Source organism: Micromesistius poutassou, assembly GCF_964030765.1.
Source record: "Micromesistius poutassou genome assembly, chromosome: 18".
Lineage (NCBI taxonomy): Eukaryota > Metazoa > Chordata > Actinopteri > Gadiformes > Gadidae > Micromesistius > Micromesistius poutassou.
Window position 1 is genome coordinate 361973 of NC_140288.1, and position 21812 is coordinate 383784.

Genomic DNA, 21812 nt, shown 5'->3' on the forward strand with positions numbered 1-21812 from the left:
TGTCTCTGTAGCCCAGGTCTATCCGTAGTTTGCTCTCTAGCGGTCAAGGAAAGTAACTACATCTCCGCATAGGACCATTCCAAATAGGCTAATTGATTAAGCATGACCATGACGTAACAATTGTTGCTGTAGAATAACAATAGTCATTGGAAAAATAACTAGGTTATGCTACCTTTAACTCTTAAACCATGGAACTATAGAGGTTATAATGAATGAATCCACACACGAGGCAATTTATATAATGTCGCCTATAATCTGCTGTTTGGTAAAGATATTCTTTATTTGTTGAGTAAAGTTGTGTTATTCTTATTTTATTCATTGTCTCTGTATTGTACTGTTTAGGCTATGTAATGTACTTTGACCTGTATCTTTCCTATGAAATGGGATACATAGGCCTACACATCTCATTTTAGCAAGCTATTATATATATTGCATCGGTGATATATAATATAACCGTGCTGTGTGGTAGAGTCCATGGATTAATCAGAAATGTGGAGATGTTTAAACCTGACGAAACATGTAGACTGAGTCTAGTCCACATTGTTGAGTAAAGCCCCACCCTCCGTTACTCGTGTTAATACGTGTTAGGACTGGGGCTGCTGGAGAACCCAAGCATCTGGAAAACACCACTTTCTGCTCCCGGTACTCAGCTCTTTACTGGAATCAAGTGGACTGGTCGTCTCCATTTGATTCAGTTTAGTTGGGAATACTCTGCAGCTGGCCTATCGCCTGGGAATCTCGTGTTTTGTGAGTTTCCCCGACTCGGATTAAGTTGTGCATGGAGCGACATCTGACCCTCCGACCGGAGTGAAACCAGAGGGGGCTTCGGAGACGATCCGACGGCAGCACACGGCTCTACATGAGCTGACATCGGATCGGAGACACAGGGTTTTACTTATTAACTTATTGGTTTATATCAGGTCCTAACTTTAAACTGCGAACCATGGCATTAAAGGCGAGAGTTCTGTACGACTTCAGCTCGGAGAACCCGGGGGAGATCTCTATCGCCGAGAACGAGCTGGTGACTTTATTCACCGAGGAGGAGTTCGACGGCTGGTTCGAGGGGGAAAACCACCGAGGAGAGGCCGGCCTGTTCCCGGCCACATACGTGGAAATCATCCGATCCGACGTGTCTCCCAACAACAATAACAATGGCCCCTCGACGGGCTTGGAGCCGCAGTCCCAGTACGACACGTCGGTCCACTCCCGCTCCAGCGCCGTGGACATCAGCAAAGCCTCCCCGCCCCCCCTCGCCGCCTACCCGGCCCAGCAGCAGCCCCCTCAGCGGGGCAGCTACCACACCAGTCAGGGCAGCGATGATGACTGGGACGACGACTGGGACGACCAGTCCACTGCAACGGAGGACACGGCCAGAGTGGCCAGTGGCCGGACCCCCTCCAGCTACACGGTGACCACTTCACTGCCCGGCCCGGGGGGGCCCCCCTCGGGGCAGCAGGCCAAGAGCTCCGCAACAGTTGGCCGGAACCTCAACCGCTTCTCCACCTTCGTCAAGTCCGGCGGAGAGGCGTTCCTGCTCGGGGAGGCCGCGGCCTTCGTGAAGGACGGGGACCGGATCTGCGTGGTGATGGGGCAGTGCGGTCCCGAGTGGCAGGAGAACCCCTACCCCTTCTCCTGCGCCATCGACGACCCCAAAAAGCAGACCAAGTTCAAAGGCATGAAGAGCTACATGTCCTACGGCCTGACCCCCACCCTCACCAATGTGCAAGTCAACCGCAGGTACCGATGAGCACGTAGCGTGTGGGTGCTTTTGTGTGGACACAATACACCGGTTATAACGACTATAGGCCCCTGGTCCACCCCGGAAGATCTCTGCTTCATAGCGGAGGTCAGAGGGGGCGACCCGGCCTCCTTTCATCATTCCACCCCCTCCCATCCATAGCGTCGCCTTCTCGTATGTTTAATGTATTTGTGATGTATATCATGCCCTGCTGCAAAGTGAGTCTGAACATCATCCATCAACACTTTACTCTCGCTCTGTCTCTCTCTCTCTCGCTCTCTCTCTCTCTCTCTCTCTCTCTCTCTCTCTCTGTCTCTCTCTCTCTCTCTGTCTCTCTCTAATGCCTACATGTTGCTGACACACGGATTGACACCAGGTCCTTTATACTCCCCTAGCTACTACACAATACTGCCCCCCCCCCCCCCCCCCCCCCCTCACTCTCTTCCTCTGCCACATTCTTGTCCACTCCTATGATTGTGATGATCTGTTCTAACCCCCCCCCCCCCCCCCCCCCCCCCGAACTCCACTTCCTATTCTATTGAGCAAGAGGAAGGAATACATGTCGCTCATTGGCTTAACAGAGGACCCCTACGTTTGTTCTCATTGGTTCAAAACGTCCCGACCACTTGCAGAGAGAGGATGTGTGTTTCCCAGCTGTGTTTGTCACACTGGCTTCAGAGAGAGGGCTGATGTACTTCCTGTTGGCTGTAGGTACAAACACTTTGATTGGCTGTACGCGAGGCTGGTGGAGCGGTTCCCCCGTCATCTCGGTGCCCCACCTCCCCGAGAAGCAGGCGACCGGGCGCTTCGAGGAGGACTTCATCACCAAGCGGAGGAAGGGCCTCATCTGGTGGATGAACCACATGAGCAGCCACCCGGTGCTGGGCCGCTGCGACGTCTTCCAGCATTCCTGACCTGCGGCGCCGACGAGAAGGCCTGGAAGCTGGGCAAGAGGAGGGCGGAGCGGGACGACATGGTCGAGCCAACTTCTTCCTCACCATCAGGTCAGTGGAGGAGAGGGGGACCAGGGGGGACCAGGGACCAGGGGGAAACCAGGGACCAGGGGGAACCAGGGACCAGGGGGAACCAGGAACCAGGGGGACCGGGAACCAGGGGGGACCAGGGACCAGGGGGGAACCAGGGACCAGGAGGAACCAGGGGGGACCAGGGACCAGGGGGGAACCAGGGACCAGGGGGGACCGGGAACCAGGGGGGAACCAGGGGGAACCAGGGACCAGGAGGAACCAGGGACCAGGGGGGGACCGGGAACCAGCGGGGAACCAGGGACCAGGAGGAACCAGGGACCAGGGGGGGACCGGGAACCAGCGGGGAACCAGGGACCAGGAGGAACCAGGGACCAGGAGGAACCAGGGGGGACCAGGGACCAGGGGGGGAACCAGGGAGAACCAGGGACCAGGGGGGGACCGGGGGGGGGACCAGGGGGGGACCAGGGGGGGAAGCAGGGAGAACCAGGGACCAGGGGGGGGACCAGGGGGGGAACCAGGGGGGGAACCAGGGGGGGGAACCAGGGACGAGGGAAGCTCCTGTTGGGGCCCAGCGGCGGCCCTCTCTCAGTCTTGGGGTTGGCCCTCAGGGCCACATCGTACTCTGTTGAGTAGCAACCCTCCAAGCTAACCAAATCAACTGGAACCTGTAGCACCACAGACAAACCGCTCTGTCCATCGCTTTGCATTTTTGGTAACTACGGCAACAGCCTTTGTCTACACTGGTGACGGAGAGACCCAATGGGAGCCTAGGCGGGAGTTTGACACGGAAGTAGCATTTAAATATGTCTGTAGACATTGTTTGAATATTGGGTCGTTGGGCTGTTTAGGGGCCAGTGAGTGTTTATTCTGGTTGTTTGCGTTAAGCTGAGCACATCTAACTGGTTCTAGATTGACACGCTTGGTTTTCATGCAACAATCAGCATGATGAGGAAGAATTAGAACAGACAGCTCACTAATGATAATGATGAGCTGATGCAGCTGGTGACTGGTAACTCAACAGACAGAAAGTGAACATTAAAGGCCAAATAATACTTCTAGATCGAATAGCCTCAATCCCCGGTACAGCCCACGAGGCTCAGGGTGGAGGATGACCCATTGACTCACATCACCAGCGCCAGAGAGCCACGGTGTACTTATGGCAGCTGTTCAATGCCAACGTCTAATCTGGCCTTAAGTCACAGCTACGACCACCACCAGAGGAAAGCTTACGTACTTAAAGCCGTCTCCATTCCCCACCTCTGCTAGCCCTCCCGTCGTTCCCCTGGACCTCCAGGAGGTGGAGAGCAAGATCGACGGCTTCAAGTCCTTCACCAAGCGGCTGGATGAGAACATGGTGGTGGTGAACACGACCATCAACGAGTTCGCCCGCAAGCAGATCACCGGCTTCAAGAAGGAGTACCAGCGCGTGGGCCAGTCCTTCAGGCTGCTGGGCCAGGCGTTTGAGATGGACCAGCAGGTCTACTCCGCGGGCCTCAACCAGGCCCTGGCCTACACTGGGGAGGCCTACGAGACCATCGGGGAATACTTTGCCGAGCAGCCCCGCCAAGACCTGGACCCCATCTCAGACCTGCTGGACCTGTACCGAGGACACCTGGCCAACTACCCGGACATCATCCACGTGCAGAAAGGTAGGAGCAGGAGCTAGAGAAAGGTCAGAGTGAAGAGGTCCTGTTCACAGACCGAGACCCAGGAAGTATGGAAGCGGTGTAGCTTCCATACAGTGATGGATAATCAAGAACAGGCTACAAAGTTTGTTTCAGTACACATACACACACACACACACAAACTTTCCAAATCTCTGTATAATGCCTATATCCATCAGTGTCTCTTTTATTTGACATTTATTCATTTAGCAGATGCGAAAATGAGTCTCGTAAGGAGCAGCCAGCATCAGTAATACCGTACTGCAGAACCTGGGTCAAAGCCAACCAGATCAGTGAAGGTATCTGCGTGATACCGTCTCCTCCAGACTGATGAGTCTGGAGGAGGTGGATCTGCTGGCACAGCCACGCCTGCTGCTCGCCAAGTTCCTTAACTCTGTTCTGCAGCTACCAATGGTAGCCCAGAGCTCTGCAGCGCGGCCCTAGCCCTCACGTTACACCTCCAGCAGGGTCCCCTTTGTGGACCAGGTATTAGGAGCCTGGGAAACTGGTCAAACATTTCTGACTCCTCCTGAAACTGCAGCTGATACAAAAAGGAATGGAATCACTCTAGGCACTAGAGCTGTTGTTGAACAACAGAATAGCTCTTTATTTACCCCAAGGGCAAGTAGTCCTGCCCCTGCAGAAGCTCAGCAAACAAAAAAGTGCTAAAAAAAGAATTAAGTGAATATTTAAACAGGAAAACAAATAATCAACTCACTTACCAAATACACCCTGCAATACGTAAAATGTTAATATTAATAGAAGAACCTCGGTTTCTTTGTTCATAACACTGCTATCGCACGGCTGTAGATTGCGGTAATTACACAAACAACTGATACGAGTGCTTTGAGGTCACCCTCGGAATCCAAACCTCAACAGACATTTTGTTACTATTGACTGACTTGTCGTTTCTGACAGTGGTGTAACGTACAAGGCCTAATCCCCCTTACTTATTGGCTGAAACGCCAACCAATCAGAGAGCCCTTGACGTCATCGCTGACATAGTTTAATAAGCTGTTTCCTTTCTTTTAGTATATTTTCCATTTCCTTTCTGAGTCATCCATACATAGTGAATACCCTGTTTATTCCTGTGTCCTAAACAGTGGACGCACTGAAGATCACTTTATCCAGAAAGCCGTTTCAGCCACAGGTTCAGCCAGTTTGATTTGAACTTGGCTTTCAAGAGAAACTTGAAACTAGTTTTTGACACATCCTCTCCTTTGGTTTTGTTCAGCACGTACACATTAATAAAGGTTTACAGTTCCAAAGAACAGGCTTCAAAACATGTGTGAGTAGAAAGTTAGTTTCAAGCAACAAGGAAACTATTTTGGTGCTTTTGGTTTTTCTGCAAGCTAATCCTTCTGTATTTTACTGGCAGAAGAACGATTCCCTTACTAACAACAATAGGCACCCAAGTCTGGGCGGACCCCTCCCCTCTCTGGCTTTATGTGCGTGTCTTGGAAAAGAGATTGTCTTCCACATGAACCCAGCCCAAAGAAATTCCCTAAAAGTTTGACCATTGATGTCACGGCACAAACACAAGTCTGGACCAAAGTCGTCAACAGTCAAACCTTTACCTCACCTAACCTTTACCTAACCTATACCTCACCTAACCTTTACCTAACCTAACCTTTACCTAACCTATACCTCACCTAACCTTTACCTCACCTAACCTTTACCTAACCTTTACCTCACTTAACCTTGACCTCACCTAACCTTGACCTCACTTAACCTTGACCTCACTTAACCTTACCTCACCTAACCTTTACCTAACCTATACCTCACCTAACCTAACCTTTACCTAACCTATACCTCACCTAACCTTTACCTAACCTATACCTCACCTAACCTTTACCTAACCTATACCTCACCTAACCTTTACCTCACCTAACCTTGACCTTAACCTTGACCTCACCTAACCTTGACCTCACCTAACCTGGACCTCACCTAACCGTTACCTAGAACTGAGTTGTTATCGCAGACCAGGTTTTTTGCACATGCATAAAAAAGAGAGCTTTGAGTGACGGTTCCCTTTTTAAAAGAGTAACTTACTACATCTACATCTGATTTGAATGAGGCTCTTTCTCAGAGACCCCCTTGAGGCAGGAATGCAGAGAATAGCCGACTCCAAAGGAACTGCCTCCCCCTCTCTCCAACACTCCCTCCTCTCCTCGGCGTGGGGCAGAAATGGGGTTGGCATCTTCCTCCCCCCTCCCCCCTCCTTCTCAGGGGACTCCTGATTATCCTCCTCTTTCATGCTTTTCTCTTTCTCCCTCCCTCCCTCCCTCTTTCCCTCCTTGCTGCTAATAGAGAGAAGGAACAGAGGGGGGGATTGGTGGATGTGTGTGTAGGGGTGAGATGGTTAAGGTAACAGAGTTTACATGTTTCCCAGCATGCATCTGGTTCCCCAGCTTTGAGTTTTTATAGCGGCTGTAAGCTCATTGGCCTGGTGAGCAAAGTTCAATTACACTAGAAAACTGATAGTCCAGTCCAGTAGAGAGAACAATTAATCAGTAACGTACCATGGGGTTTAAGTCAGGGCCTTCAGTAACAAACTCCACCAACGCCCAACCCCCAAACACTCAGACATGCCCACAAATGTCATATTAGGTGCCGATACAGCCAACAGACAAATATGTGCATCACACTATGCGCTACTGCATTACATCAACACCAAGACAGTTGATCTTCAACAACAACAGCGCACACGCACACCACTGTGCAATACCGCAGACTAACACAGCCTCACCATCACATCGTTCATTATGTCACTCCGCAACCAGATTGCACATCACACACATGACACAAGAACAAGTTTTCACAGTTATTGTGTTAATAATGTTCACCGGATGCTTTCGCAACTTCAACTTCAACGGATTAAATTAATTATAGCGACAGTATTACAAGTGCACCGCCTCCAGCCCAGGGGTAGAACGGGTTGATTTAATATCCTTAAGCGACATCAACACTGAAACACAGCATCACCCTTTAGCTTACTGCTCAAGTTCCAGCAATATATTTGTGTTTCCAACCATTTCAAAAAATGCTTTATAAACTAAAGTACCGCCACAACATTATCGCTCCTCCTACACAGTACAAAGTAACACTCACCCATCACTTCGGATCGGAGGAAATCCATCCTCTGATCCTCTCGGAGGAATCGTCCAATGACCTCATGCAGTCGGGTGTCCTGTTTTAGTTTAATGAGCAGACAAGCTGGCAATTGAAGCCATGCAGAGAGTCGGGTCTGTCGGGTCTGTCCGCTTGCATTCCGTGAGTACGTTTTAATGCGCTTGAGAGCTGAGAAAGATTGCTTGAAATTAACTCTGTCTTCTCTCCAAATGATCGCCTTGAAAAAGGCAAACGAAGGAGATCAGAAACAGGATGGCTGGGTGGTGTGAAGGCGGTGGCCATAGTAGTTCAGCTCTCTCTCACTACCCGCCAACGTTTCAAACTTCGCTGATGACATCACATCATGACATCACTACACATCAAAATTTGATTGGCTGATGACACACATCAGTCAAATTTATTATCCAATGGGAGGTGGCAGCTTCAGCGGAGGACTAGCAGTACTTCTAGCGCTGGCCCCGCTGGTCCGTCTAGATGTGACGCGTTAGTCAGCTGAGCTCAGCCTTACAAAAAAAAAAAGTTTTCCTTCTGGAATTATATTGTAACATACTGAAAAAAATATGGAATTAAGATGCATTCAGACACACATTAATGTAATAATAAAAAATAAAAAATAAAAATATATATTTATATATATATATATATATATATATAAATATATATTTATATATAAATTAGATTTTGCCAGGGCCAGCAGAGAAGGAGCTGCTGGCGCTAACAGCCCACCACTGAGATTAATCAAATACAAACATTTCAAAAGACATCGGCATGCAAAAGACGTTACTGCTACTGACTGGAGATCAATAAGGTTCATATTTATTTTTCTTCTGCAATTCAATAGTTAAATAAAGATGTTTATAATATCAATTCATCCCAACACAGGCCTGGCCTAAAGGAAAAAACAGTTGACTGCCCACAGTGTGTGTGTGTGTGTGTGTGTGTGTGTGTGTGTGTGTGTGTGTGTGTGTGTGTGGAAGGAAGTAGCTAAGTAAAGTGGTGTACAACATAAGAAAAAAGACTGAAGAAAGGAAAGCAAAGAAAAAATCGAATAAAAAGAACATACGTCCATTCAAAACAAAAGCAAACAAAAACAACACACTTATAAATGCGTCATGCCTATGTGTGTGTGTGTGTGTGTGTGTGTGAGAAAGAGAGGGACGGGTTGAGTCAGGGTCTGAGTATCAGAGGAAGGTTGTGAGTTCCAGACCCGGGTCACTTCCTGAGTGTCTGCTGGTGCTGAGTCAGCCGGGCTGTGAGCCACACTTCCTCCTCCCTCCTGCTTCCAGACGTTGAGCTGACACTTTAGCCGCAGAGTGGTAGAGGAGGGGGGGGGTGAACCGTCCAACTGAGGCTGCAGACGGCGGGGATGGAGCCCAGAGCCTTTGGGCTAGGAGGTCTTAAAGGCTTCATCGCCGTGTGATTCATTCTCTCTTGTTTATTTCCGAACATCCCAGTGAAACAACCAAAGGCGGTGCTGCTGTTCACCAGTAGCTTCTGTCTGATGTATGAGTCACAGCTTATGACCCTCACCTTTGATGTTGATTCTTTTAGTGTCCCGGGTCTGAACCCAACGTATTGTTGTGCTATTATGTAATAAATATTCCTATGCCTTTAGAAACGACTTTTGATGAAGTCACAGCACAACCTTATTCCAGGTACAAACATGATGGAGGGCCTCCCGCAGTAGTTGATGAGTATCGCCATAAGCCTGTAGGTTTATGAATTGATCTTATCTGACTATAGTAGTAGTTTATGATCGTGTCGACATCAGTCAACTTGGGTTCGTCCCTTGTTCTAGTAACACCTCCTCCTCCTCCAGGAGCTCTGACCAAGGTGAAGGACTGTCTAGTAACACCTCCTCCTCCTCCTCCTCCTCCAGGAGCTCTGACCAAGGTGAAGGACTGCCAGAAGCCCGACGCCGACCTCCACAACCGCTGCAACATCATCTCGTGCGCCACGCTGGCCGAGGTGCAGCACTTTCACCGGACCCGCGTACGGGACTTCCGCTGCCAGATGCAGCACCACCTCAGCCAGCAGATCCTCTTCTTCCAGAAGATCACCGCCAAGCTGCAGGAGGCCCTGCAGAAATATGACGAGTAGGGACGACCACAAGCAGCACCTTAACCCTGGAAGAAAGCCCTGTTTTAAGATCAGAAGGAACCGCAGACACCCTGGAGCCCTGGAGGAGGAGAAGGAGTAAGAGATGTGCTCTTGGAGCTGACTGGTGGATACGTTGTCCAATAGGAGAAGAGCTATGAGAGTCATCGGGCGGGGACTTGATGGATTGATGGATACGTCGGCCAATAGGAGAGAGACAACTCGTTGTGGAACCCTGCACTTACAACGGAGAAAGACGATGCTATAAAAGAGATCGCTGTGGAAACTTTCAGGTGAAACCGGAGTGAACAAGGTTCACTGGTGGGAGAGACTAAATGTAACAGCTGGCACCGCACAGTGATATTAATATTAAGATATGAAAGGTTATAAAGACTGGCAGACCGAATTTATTTGCCATGCTCTTGAGGTGCAGGAGTTTGAAATGGTTACATTTAGGATTCTGGACGTTAAGGTATACAGTTTGAAATGGTAACGTTTAGGACTGTATGTTTAGGTATACAGTTTGAAATGGTTAGGTTCAAGGTCAGGAAGGAGTTTCAGTGTTTCAGAAGTTTCAGTGCTAAAAACGACTAAATGTCAATGTGTTTGGTAAGAGACTTGTAGTTTGTGCGCGTGTGCCAGGTGTGTGCGTTTAGTCTCTCTGTGTCCTGTCACCAGAGTTCTACCGCCTGGTTCCTCATCATGTGACCCAACATGCACTGTGATGTATATCCATGACGCTCCATCAACAAGACATTATATTCACCTTATCATTTTATCATTTCACCGCTTTACACGATTTTGAAAGACGTACCTAAAGAACTCGTACCTTTTTATCCCTTTGTTCTTTACTTGAATGGCCTTCTCAGTGTTGTTTAGTCGCATTTGTCTTTTAACCCTTCATTTTCCTGAGGAACTTTTGTGGTGAATCCCTGGAGCTGACAGCACACAGTGGGACAACGGGAGGAGAGTGGAGGTTCATCAGGTCCCCGCTCTGACACACGTCACCGTACTACACCACCGAGTGTGTGGGGCCCGTCTGGGTCAACGCCGTACCAGAGCTCCTACGCACTACAAGATGACAACAAGAGAGATTGAGAATCATGGTTTTTGGTATGTTTAGATGAGTCAGAAACTCTATTTACTCTTTCATAGTTCTTATGATGAGTGATAGTACTCGTATCATAGTACTACCAAATGAATGTTTATCACAGCCTTTTAGTGCCTTTTAGTCAACGTTTTTGACACATCCTACGCTCTCTAATTAAAATCCTTTTGATACTACTTGGTATTGACGGCTATATAAAAACATAACTTTAACCGTTTCACTTTTGGTCAAAAGGCTCCGTTTCAGGCAACATGGCTCATGCTGACGATACTGCTCTCTATCTGGTGATCGATTAGAACTAGTCTTTTATTAGTAATCGTCACTTAGTCCATCACGTTGAGTAGCGCAGTCAGATGGGCCTACAGACATTCAGGAAGTAATAAAAGATGAATGTATTCTGAAAAGTATCTCTGTCTGAGTGTACCATATTGTTGACTTGTTAAGTATAATCTCATTAAATATTATAATTTAATTTATGCCTTCCATTTCAGACATGAACCTAAAGTGTTTAGGCATCTTTTGAAAATGTTTTGAACAAACTAATATGGAGTGCAAAGCAAGCCCTCATCTGAATAACTGGTGAGATGTGATGATGATCGTTACATCTTTCTAAATGATGGTTTCACTAACTTGTTTGTTTCGGCACATGTCCAGAATGCCTGGACGGTAGCCACTAGCCAGGTATCCTACCCGACTAAAGAGCACCATCACTGGGGATCAGATTACTGTGGCTCCCAGCTCGTCAATAATGAGACGGGCCTTTTCCAATACACACACTATCTGTTTACCGTTTGATACACTCCTGATATACGTCGCCATTTAAAGGTTTTTATGAATGATTAATAAATGCACAAAGTCAAACGTTTAAGGGTGATATATTCTACATTATAATTATAAATGTTTAAGACACGGGATACTTAAAATAAACATAAAGGTGATGTTTATAAGTATGTGTAAGTAAGTACTCATGTGAGCCCCATCTGACGGCTGCTCCAACACACACGGTACTGGAGGCCTCACGTGCACTGCTGCAGGACTCACGTGCACTGCTGCAGGACTCACGTGCACTGCTGCAGGACTCACGTGCACTGCTGCAGGACCCACGTGCACTGCTGCAGGACTCACGTGCACTGCTGCAGGACTCACGTGCACTGCTGCAGGACTCACGTGCACTGCTGCAGGACTCACGTGCACTGGTGAACCCCACGCTAACACTGATGGAATGGCTAGAAAATACATTAATAATTCATTAAACAAAATCTATATTGATGTGTATTCAGTATTAACATCACAGACCTGTAGGTGGCTACGTGGTATTAACATCACAGACCTGTAGGTGGGTACGTGGTATTAACATCACAGACCTGTAGGTGGTATTAACATCACAGACCTGTAGGTGGTATTAACATCACAGACCTGTAGGTGGTATTAACATCACAGACCTGTAGGTGGGTACGTGGTATTAACATCACAGACCTGTACGTGGTATTAACATCACAGACCTGTAGGCGGGTACGTGGTATTAACATCACAGACCTGTAGGCGGGTACGTGGTATTAACATCACAGACCTGTAGGTGGTATTAACATCACAGACCTGTAGGTGGTATTAACATCACAGACCTGTAGGTGGTATTAACATCACAGACCTGTAGGGGGGTACGTGGTATTAACATCACAGACCTGTAGGGGGGTACGTGGTATTAACATCACAGACCTGTAGGTGGGTACGTGGTATTAACATCACAGACCTGTAGGTGGTATTAACATCACAGACCTGTAGGTGGTATTAACATCACAGACCTGTAGGTGGTATTAACATCACAGACCTGTAGGTGGGTACGTGGTATTAACATCACAGACCTGTACGTGGTATTAACATCACAGACCTGTAGGCGGGTACGTGGTATTAACATCACAGACCTGTAGGCGGGTACGTGGTATTAACATCACAGACCTGTAGGTGGTATTAACATCACAGACCTGTAGGTGGTATTAACATCACAGACCTGTAGGTGGTATTAACATCACAGACCTGTAGGTGGTATTAACATCACAGACCTGTAGGGGGGTACGTGGTATTAACATCACAGACCTGTAGGGGGGTACGTGGTATTAACATATACTGGGGTACTGGGGCTGTTTCTGGGGGAGGAGTCTGAGGGAGACCAGGACACAAGGGTAAGGAGAATGCAGAAGACAAAAGGTCCAATAAAAAGTGTCCAGATCAAACAACCTTTGTTACCTGACAGCTTAGTGACAGTTGATTGACAGTTGAGGGGACCTTGAATGAATGACTGAAGCTCTGCCTTATGGTGACATTTGTTTGCCTCTATAGTCTTTTACTGTAAGATGTCAACACGATTCAACAAGACATTTTCACCTGCTTTACCCAATGTTTAGATCTGTTGTGGTATTTATGCAAACATACGTAATTCAATTATGCACCGTATGCATGGTTACAAACAATTTCAAAAAACTTGTAATACAATACATTTGTTTGTCTTGATACAAGTAATCAACTCAGTAATTTTCATGGTGATATCTAAATGTTAATTGTTTTATATGAATAGGCGTATGAATAGTATATATTTGGGTCTTTTTCTCAACTTTCCCCTAATGGGATTCTTCTGGGCTTTTTTTCCCTTACTCAGTTTACTTCTATTGCAATTTGTTCTAGGTTGACCCCCATGTTGGCTCAAAATGACTGGACTATAAGCTAACGTGACATGTACAATAAAGTTCAAAAAGGTAAACAAACTTAAGAAAACTTACCAAAGAAAAGACGTAATCCAAGTTCTCCACAGAATCGAAATTTCGATCGAATCAGCCGCTGAGGTAAATGACAGTAGTGTACAGCTGGTGTAACCGCGCTCCGAATAAATTGAAGGTCCCGCTGCAGGTGTGAGGGGTGAGGGCGGGACGTAGCCCATGGCAACGGTTCTTTGATTGGCTCATGCTTACCCTTGACCAAGCAGTGCGTTCCTGGATTGGCTGTTGCAGGCTGTCACTCGGGTCATTTCGTCAACACAAACTAGACCTCTGAAGAATAAGCCCCGCCTCCGAGGCTCCGGTTCCCTCGGTCAAATGTCTATGGGGAATAACATGGGGTTTATGAATGATCGTACATAACAAACTCTGTAGGTGGCGGAGAAGTAAAAGCTCCGTCACGTTTTGAACTACACACAGTTTCCATCTAGCTTCGACTGGCTTTTTGGATTGTCTGTGCCGTTAAAATAGCATTAATAATCGTTTACTACTCTACGGCACCGACAATCCAAAAATCCCGGAGGCGGGACTTATTCTTCAGAGGTCTATTGGCCATCAGGGGGAACCAATTCTTGGTCAACTTCGAGCTGCCATTGGCTTACCGTTGCTCGACAAACACAATAAGTCCCGCCTCCACTGGCCCCATAGTGGTGTGTTTGGATATGACACTGGAACCCGGTACTGCTAGATGAGCAGAACTAACGGGCGGAGTAATAATCAGTAGCAGTACACGATCGAATACGTTCGTATTTGTCCGAGAAATGTAATAGAAAGTAATGACTTGGCAGCAGATATACTATGCTACCTGTAGATTATTAAAAACATCATTCACAGCTCTCTGTAATTACATAAATGTGCTTGAAGAATGAAAATATAGTTACGTTATTTTAATGTCCTTTATTAAAAAAAAAAAAATCTGTAAAATCTACTGAATGAAATGAAGTGAAGGGAAGGAAAAATGAACTGGGTTACAGTCCACGTCTCAAAATGGAGACATTAATCAATAAGAATTTATACAGAAAATCAATATCCAACAACCAAATAGTAGAATTAGCAAATATAATCTGTGTTGTTATTCAAGTTAAATCTACATTCCTCAAAGCATATTAAAACGTTCACAAACGCTCACTGTGGACTAACCGTGATTCTATATATCAGATAAATTACATAAATGGCAAATTGATTCAAGCTGAATGAAGGGGGAGTAGAAAGTAACAGACAGGAAGTTATTTAAAACAACAAGGTGCTGTTCATTCTGTGGAAGGCATGTGTCACTATACAGTACATCCATCCTAATCAGGATCTACATTACAGTCACTATAACCAGTGCTGACCGTACTAACAGCCATGGTTTTACACCCTATTTTAATTAAGGCAAGACAGGACACGTCGTGTACAAAAGTCTCTTCCTTTAGAATTCACTCCAGGAGCCAACCATCAACATTAAAATGATGTCAACGATCAAAACAAAGGAAAACCGCACCACACAGAATACACAGAATTATGCCCTTGACTATGGAAAACTGCAGTAGTTATTCAAATACCATATCCTCATCGGATGGGACTGTTTGTATTATAGAGAAAGAACAGTCATGTACTGTGCATCCCCTTCTGGCTGCTTGTGTGTTCCCAAACGCACCCTCAGGGGCTGTAACATATGAGCTCATATCTCCTGACCTAACCAGGAAGGTATCCACTGAGAGGAGGATCGGTGATCCAGCCCTATAGGCCTTATCACCACCGCATGAGGACTAGGAACCACTTCAACGACCAACTCATACTTCAAACGTTTGGAGCACACACACACATTTAAGTCTGTGCGGGTGTCATTGTGTTCGATTGCATTTTGGTGCAGTGATACTCTGTTATAAATAATGAGTAATGAATGCATTTGCTTTGGTATGAAAATGTGTGTTATTCTACTTTACAATGTGCAATATAAAATATTCTATTCCTTTCCCAATGTGCAGTCTATTTCTAGATTTGACAGATGACAAAAAAAACAATTTCATAGACAAAAAATGTGAAAAACATAATGACCTCAGAGTAGTAAACGCCCAACATGGATTCAAGTTCCACTTCAGTTAAAGTGTTCCAGTAACCCTACTGGTGATTCTGGTTCTGCTGTCAGACCCAGTACTGGTCGCTCTTCAGAGAGGGGGCGGGGCTCCGGGGCATCTGGCAGACCCTCAGCCGCCCCACGCTGGGGGGGCTGGAGGGGCCCCCAGCGGGGGGGCCTCCAGGGCCTCCAGGACCTCCAGGGCCTCCCAGCTCCACCATCCTCCCGCCTCCGCCCCCCAGCATGATGCCGGGGGCCAGGCTCCTCCTCCGGGGGAACTGGGCCACCACTGGGGAGCCCGGGCAGCTCCAGGAGCCCATGGGGGTCACCACCACCGAGGGCATGGCCGCACTGCGCTCCGGCCCGCCCCAGTACGGGCCCCCCTCCGGCCCTCCCTCCGGCCCTCCCCGGTACGGGCCCCCCTCCGGCCCGCCCCGGTACGGGCCCCCCTCCGGCCCCCCCTCCGGCCCTCCCCGGTACGGGCCCCCCTCCGGCCCCCCCTCCGGCCCTCCCCGGTACGGCCCTCCCCGGTACGGGCCGCCCCGGTACGGGCTTCCCACGGAGGGCAGCCCGTACCGGTACAGGCTGCCCGCCGGCCCGCCGTCCGGCCCACCCTGGTACAGGCCGCCCCGGTACGGGCCCCCCTCCAGCCCGTACCGGTACGGGCTGCCCTCTGGCCCTCCCTCCGGCCCACCCTGGTACAGGCTGCCCCGGTACGGGCTGCCCTCTGGCCCTCCCCGGTACGGGCTTCCCCGGTACGGGCTGCCCCGGTACGGGCCGCCCCCCGCGGGCAGCGCGACGGCGGCCAGCTCCCGGAGGAGCCGCAGGCGGGCGCGCTTCTCCCTGCGGTGGCGGAACACGCGGCAGAGCACCAGCAGCACCACCATGAGCAGCAGCACGGCCAGCAGGGGCAGGATGAGCAGCAGGGGGTCGGAGGCCGGCCGGGGCAGCACCTCCACCTGCACCGGGTGGAGGTCGGGGGGGGGGGGGGCCCTGCGCCGCGCCGGGGCCCCTCTGGACCGGAGGGCGGCCGGAGGGGGGCGGAGCCTGTTTCTTTCCGCCTGCACCTCCGTCCCTCGTCACGTCCCCCCCCGCCCCCCCCGCCCCCCGGCTGTGGTTGGCCCCGCGGGGGGGGGGGTGGGGGCGGGTCCTGTTGTGCAGCGTCCGGTTGTGGGCTCTGGGGGACAGGATGTGAGGGGCGGAGCTGGGCTTGGCGTGGGCGGTGGTAGCTCCTCCTTCTCGGGCCCGGCCCTCCCTGGGGGGGCTGGTCCGGTTGGCCCCCTCCTGCGGGGGGCCGCTGTGGTGCATGTGGTGGTGGGGCAGGATGGTGAAGTGCAGCTCGCCCACGGCCGGCTGCACCTGCCCCGCCCGCACCAGGAAGGTGAAGGAGTCGTTGCGGGGCGTGGCGGGGGCGTGGCCCGGCGGGGGGGCGGACCCGTTGAGGAGCGGGAGGGCGTCGCTCAGCGTCTCCTGGATCGCCACGCGGCCCTGGACCACGTCCCGGAAGCTGAACGCCGTCAGGACCTCCGAGGTGTGGTCCAGGTCAAAGGTCACCTGTGTTCAGGAGAGGGTTAAAACGTGGGGGTCGTTGAGGTGGGGTCCAGGTCAAAGGTCACCTGTGTTCAGGAGAGGGTTAAAACGTGGGGGTCGTTGAGGTGGGGTCCAGGTCAAAGGTCACCTGTGTTCAGGAGAGGGTTAAAACGTGGGGGTCGTTGAGGTGGGGTCCAGGTCAAAGGTCACCTGTGTTCAGGAGAGGGTTAAAACGTGGGGGTCGTAGAGGTGGGGTCCAGGTCAAAGGTCACCTGTGTTCAGGAGAGGGTTAAAACGTGGGGGTCGTTGAGGTGGGGTCCAGGTCAAAGGTCACCTGTGTTCAGGAGAGGGTTAAAACGTGGGGGTCGTTGAGGTGGGGTCCAGGTCAAAGGTCACCTGTGTTCAGGAGAGGGTTAAAACGTGGGGGTCGTTGAGGTGGGGTCCAGGTCAAAGGTCACCTGTGTTCAGGAGAGGGTTAAAACGTGGGGGTCGTTGAGGTGGGGTCCAGGTCAAAGGTCACCTGTGTTCAGGAGAGGGTTAAAACGTGGGGGTCGTTGAGGTGGGGTCCAGGTCAAAGGTCACCTGTGTTCAGGAGAGGGTTAAAACGTGGGGGTCGTTGAGGTGGGGTCCAGGTCATGAACTGTATATCGTATGGTGGGCGGTACCTTGACCAGGCAGGGCCGCCTGCGTAACGTATATATTACATATTATATATTATATATGATATATTAACTGTATACCGTATGAAGGAGAGGTAACATATATAACTGTATACCGTATGAAGGTAACATATATATTATATATTAATATATTATATATATTATATATATCATATATTAATCTATGATATATATCATATATTAATCTATGATATATATAATATATTAATCTATGATATATATAATATATTATATATTAACATATGATATATATGATATATTAACATATGATATATATGATATATTAATCTATGATATATATAATATATTAATCTATGATATATATAACATATTATATATGATATATATGATATATTAACATATGATATATATGATATATTAATCTATGATATATATTACATATTATATATGATATATATGATATATTAATGTATGATATATATGATATATTAACATATATATGATATATTAATCTATGATATATATGATATATTATATATGATATCTGAGCGGTACCTTGACCAGGCGGCCGTGGCTGGTCAAGGTAACGTATATATAATATATATTAATCTATGATATATATAATATATTAATGTATGATATATATAATATATGAACTGTATCTCGGTACCTTGACCAGGCGGCCGTGGCGGGGCGGGGTCAGCACGTGGAACACGGGGTCGGAGCGGCTGACCCGGGCCAGCTCCGAGGCGTCCATCATGGCCTTGGAGAGCTTGACGGCCACGCCGCTGGGCACGCGCACCTCCTCCCGCAGGAAGACCAGCGGCCGCACCGTCACGCCGACCCGCTGCTCCGTCAGGGCGCGGTACGCCACCCCGGGGGAGGAGGCCGCCGCCACCGCCACCTCGAAGCTGTCCTCTGATTCGCTGAGCTCCGTCATGTGATACACCACCCGGCCCGACCGCAGGTCCTCGTGGCGGAAGGCCGCCACCTCCTGGTCGTCGATGGCGATGCGGCCGTGGCGAGGCGGCGTCGTCACGGTGTAGGTGATGTTGCCGGGGCGACGCCCGTTTGTTTGGGCTGCCAGCTGATTGGTGGTGAGGACCACGGCGGTTCTGCTTTGGACCAATGAGAGGCCGGTGTTGTTCACCATGGAGATGGCGGCCTTGGTGACCTCCAGGCTGAACATCTTGTAGAGCGGGCGGTGGTACCCGTCCGTCACGTTGAAGTAGAACACGCCGCTGGACGGCTCCCCCTGGAGGTGGGAGGAGGACTACATCATCTATCACCTGTTATCATCTATCACCTGTTATCATCTATCACCTGTTATATAATGTCCTCGGTCTGTCATCTATCACCTGTTATCATCTATCACCTGTTATATAATGTCCTCGGTCTGTCATCTATCACCTGTTATATAATGTCCTCAGTCTATCACCTGTTATATAATGTCCTCATTCTATCATCTATCACCTGTTATCATCTATCACCTGTTATATAATGTCCTCAGTCTGTCACCTGTTATATAATGTCCTCAGTCTATCATCTATCACCTGTTATATAATGTCCTCAGTCTATCATCTATCACCTGTTATATAATGTCCTCAGTCTATCATCTATCACCTGTTATATAATGTCCTCAGTCTGTCATCTATCACCTGTTATATAATGTCCTCAGTCTGTCATCTATCACCTGTTATATAATGTCCTCAGTCTATCATCTATCATCTGTTATATAATGTCCTCAGTCTATCATCTATCATCTGTTATATAATGTCCTCAGTCTATCATCTATCATCTGTTATATAATGACTGTCCTCAGTCTATAACCCCAGACAGTTAGAAGTTGAATTCTAGCAGAGAATAAACGCTCTCAGGTCCAACCACAAGATCTACATATTATTACATCACATTATTATTATTATCTCATCCAAGGAATCCAAGGAAAAAGAAGAACGCCAAATGAAGAAAGAGCAACAATGGAGGACGTCCAAGAAGGATGGCAAACATTTTCTTCAATAAACTTTTGGCGTTGTCCAGAAATACCTCGCGGGTACTGTGTTTGTTTGTTATCCCCCTGTCGCACGGAAGGGACGATTCTGTCGACCAATCAAAGGACGGCGTGTGTAGCTCAAACTTGCCGGGACCCTTTCAGACGTCTCAGTACCCCAACGGAGGAGTACTGCGAGAGAACGGCTCAATACGGATCAGTCCGGGTCACGCCCACTTTTGGCGGTGGAAACGCGACCCATGACCTTAGCAGACTGAACCGACCCTGCAGACTGAACCCACCCTGCAGACTGAACCCACCCTGCAGACTGAACCCACCCTGCAGACTGAACCCACCCTGCAGACTGACCCCACCCTGCAGACTGAACCCACCCTGCAGACTGAACCCACCCTGCAGACTGAACCCACCCTGCAGACTGAACCCACCCTGCAGACTGAACCCACCCTGCAGACTGAACCCACCCTGCAGACTGAACCCTGCAGACTGAACCCACCCTGCAGACTGAACCCACCCTGCAGACTGAACCCACCCTGCAGACTGACCCCACCCTGCAGACTGAACCCACCCTGCAGACTGAACCCACCCTGCAGACTGAACCCACCCTGCAGACTGAACCCACCCGCACCCTGCGGTGGAAACGCGTCATAAAGGAACCCCGTTAGAGCAGAGATGTGGTGGTGAGAGCGGAGGAGGGTCACCTGCTGGACGAAATGCAGCCGCCCGTGGTTGACGTCGTACTGGGTGAAGGAGGCCACCGCCTCCGGCCTCTCCCCCAGGGTCAGGTACCCGTTGCTGGGCTTGCGGATCACGCTGTAGTGCAGCTCCTCTGGAGGCGTGTCCTGGTCGTCCACCTGGACACAGTGGAGGTTGAGGTCCACTACTGCTGCTTTTCAATTCTGAAGCTTCTGAAGCTTCCACAATTCAGTTCACAAAGAAACAAAGAGAACCCGATCCACAACTGACCTGGAAGCCCTAAATAGAAAACACTGAAGTCTACAGACTACAGTCACACTACAGCCACACTACAGTAACACTACAGTCACACTAGTCACACTACAGTAACACTACAGTAACACTACAGTCACACTACAGTAACACTACAGTCACACTACAGTAACACTACAGTCACACTACAGTCACACTACAGTATCACTACAGTAACACTACAGTCACACTACAGCCACACTACAGTAACACTACAGTCACACTAGTCACACTACAGTAACACTACAGTAACACTACAGTCACACTACAGTAACACTACAGTCACACTACAGTAACACTACAGTCACACACTAGTCACACTACAGTAACACTAGTCACACTACAGTCACACTACAGTCACACTACAGTCACACTACAGTAACACTACAGTAACACTACAGTCACACTACAGTAACACTACAGTCACACTACAGTCACACTACAGTCACACTACAGTAACACTACAGTCACACTACAGTCACACTACAGTAACACTACAGTCACACTACAGTAACACTAGTCACACTACAGTCACACTACAGTCACACTACAGTAACACTACAGTAACACTACAGTAACACTACAGTCACACTACAGTAACACTACAGTCACACTACAGTCACACTACAGTCACACTACAGTCACACTACAGTAACACTAGTCACACTACAGTAACACTACAGTCACACTACAGTCACACTACAGTCACACTACAGTAACACTAGTCACACTACTGTAACACTACAGTCACACTAGAGTAACACTACAGTAACACTACAGTCACACTACAGTCACACTACAGTAACACTACAGTCACACTACAGTCACACTACAGTCACACTACAGTAACACTAGTCACACTACTGTAACACTACAGTCACACTAGAGTAACACTAGTCACTACAGTCACACTACAGTCACACTACAGTCACACTACAGTCACACTACAGTCACACTACAGTCACAGGGCTAGCCCCACCTGGAGGTTGTCTGGCCCCAGCGTGATGGTCTCCCCCACCACCACCTGGAGCCCCGGGGCGCTGGTCCTGAGGAGGGGGGGCTGGTCGTTGACGGGCTTCACTGATATGCTGAAC

General features: G+C 49.0%; 1 protein-coding gene across 1 annotated transcript; it reads left to right on the plus strand.

The window, feature by feature from the left end:
* The first annotated feature begins 605 nt into the window (after positions 1 to 605).
* LOC311362797 (sorting nexin-18-like) lies at positions 606 to 11571 on the plus strand. The gene is given in 7 exon segments (XM_084482675.1): positions 606 to 1737; positions 2450 to 2495; positions 2497 to 2644; positions 2647 to 2715; positions 2718 to 2742; positions 3991 to 4373; positions 9400 to 11571. Coding segments are annotated over 7 exon segments (1686 nt in total). The 5' UTR covers positions 606 to 943; the 3' UTR covers positions 9621 to 11571.
* Positions 11572 to 21812: the final 10241 nt, after the last annotated feature.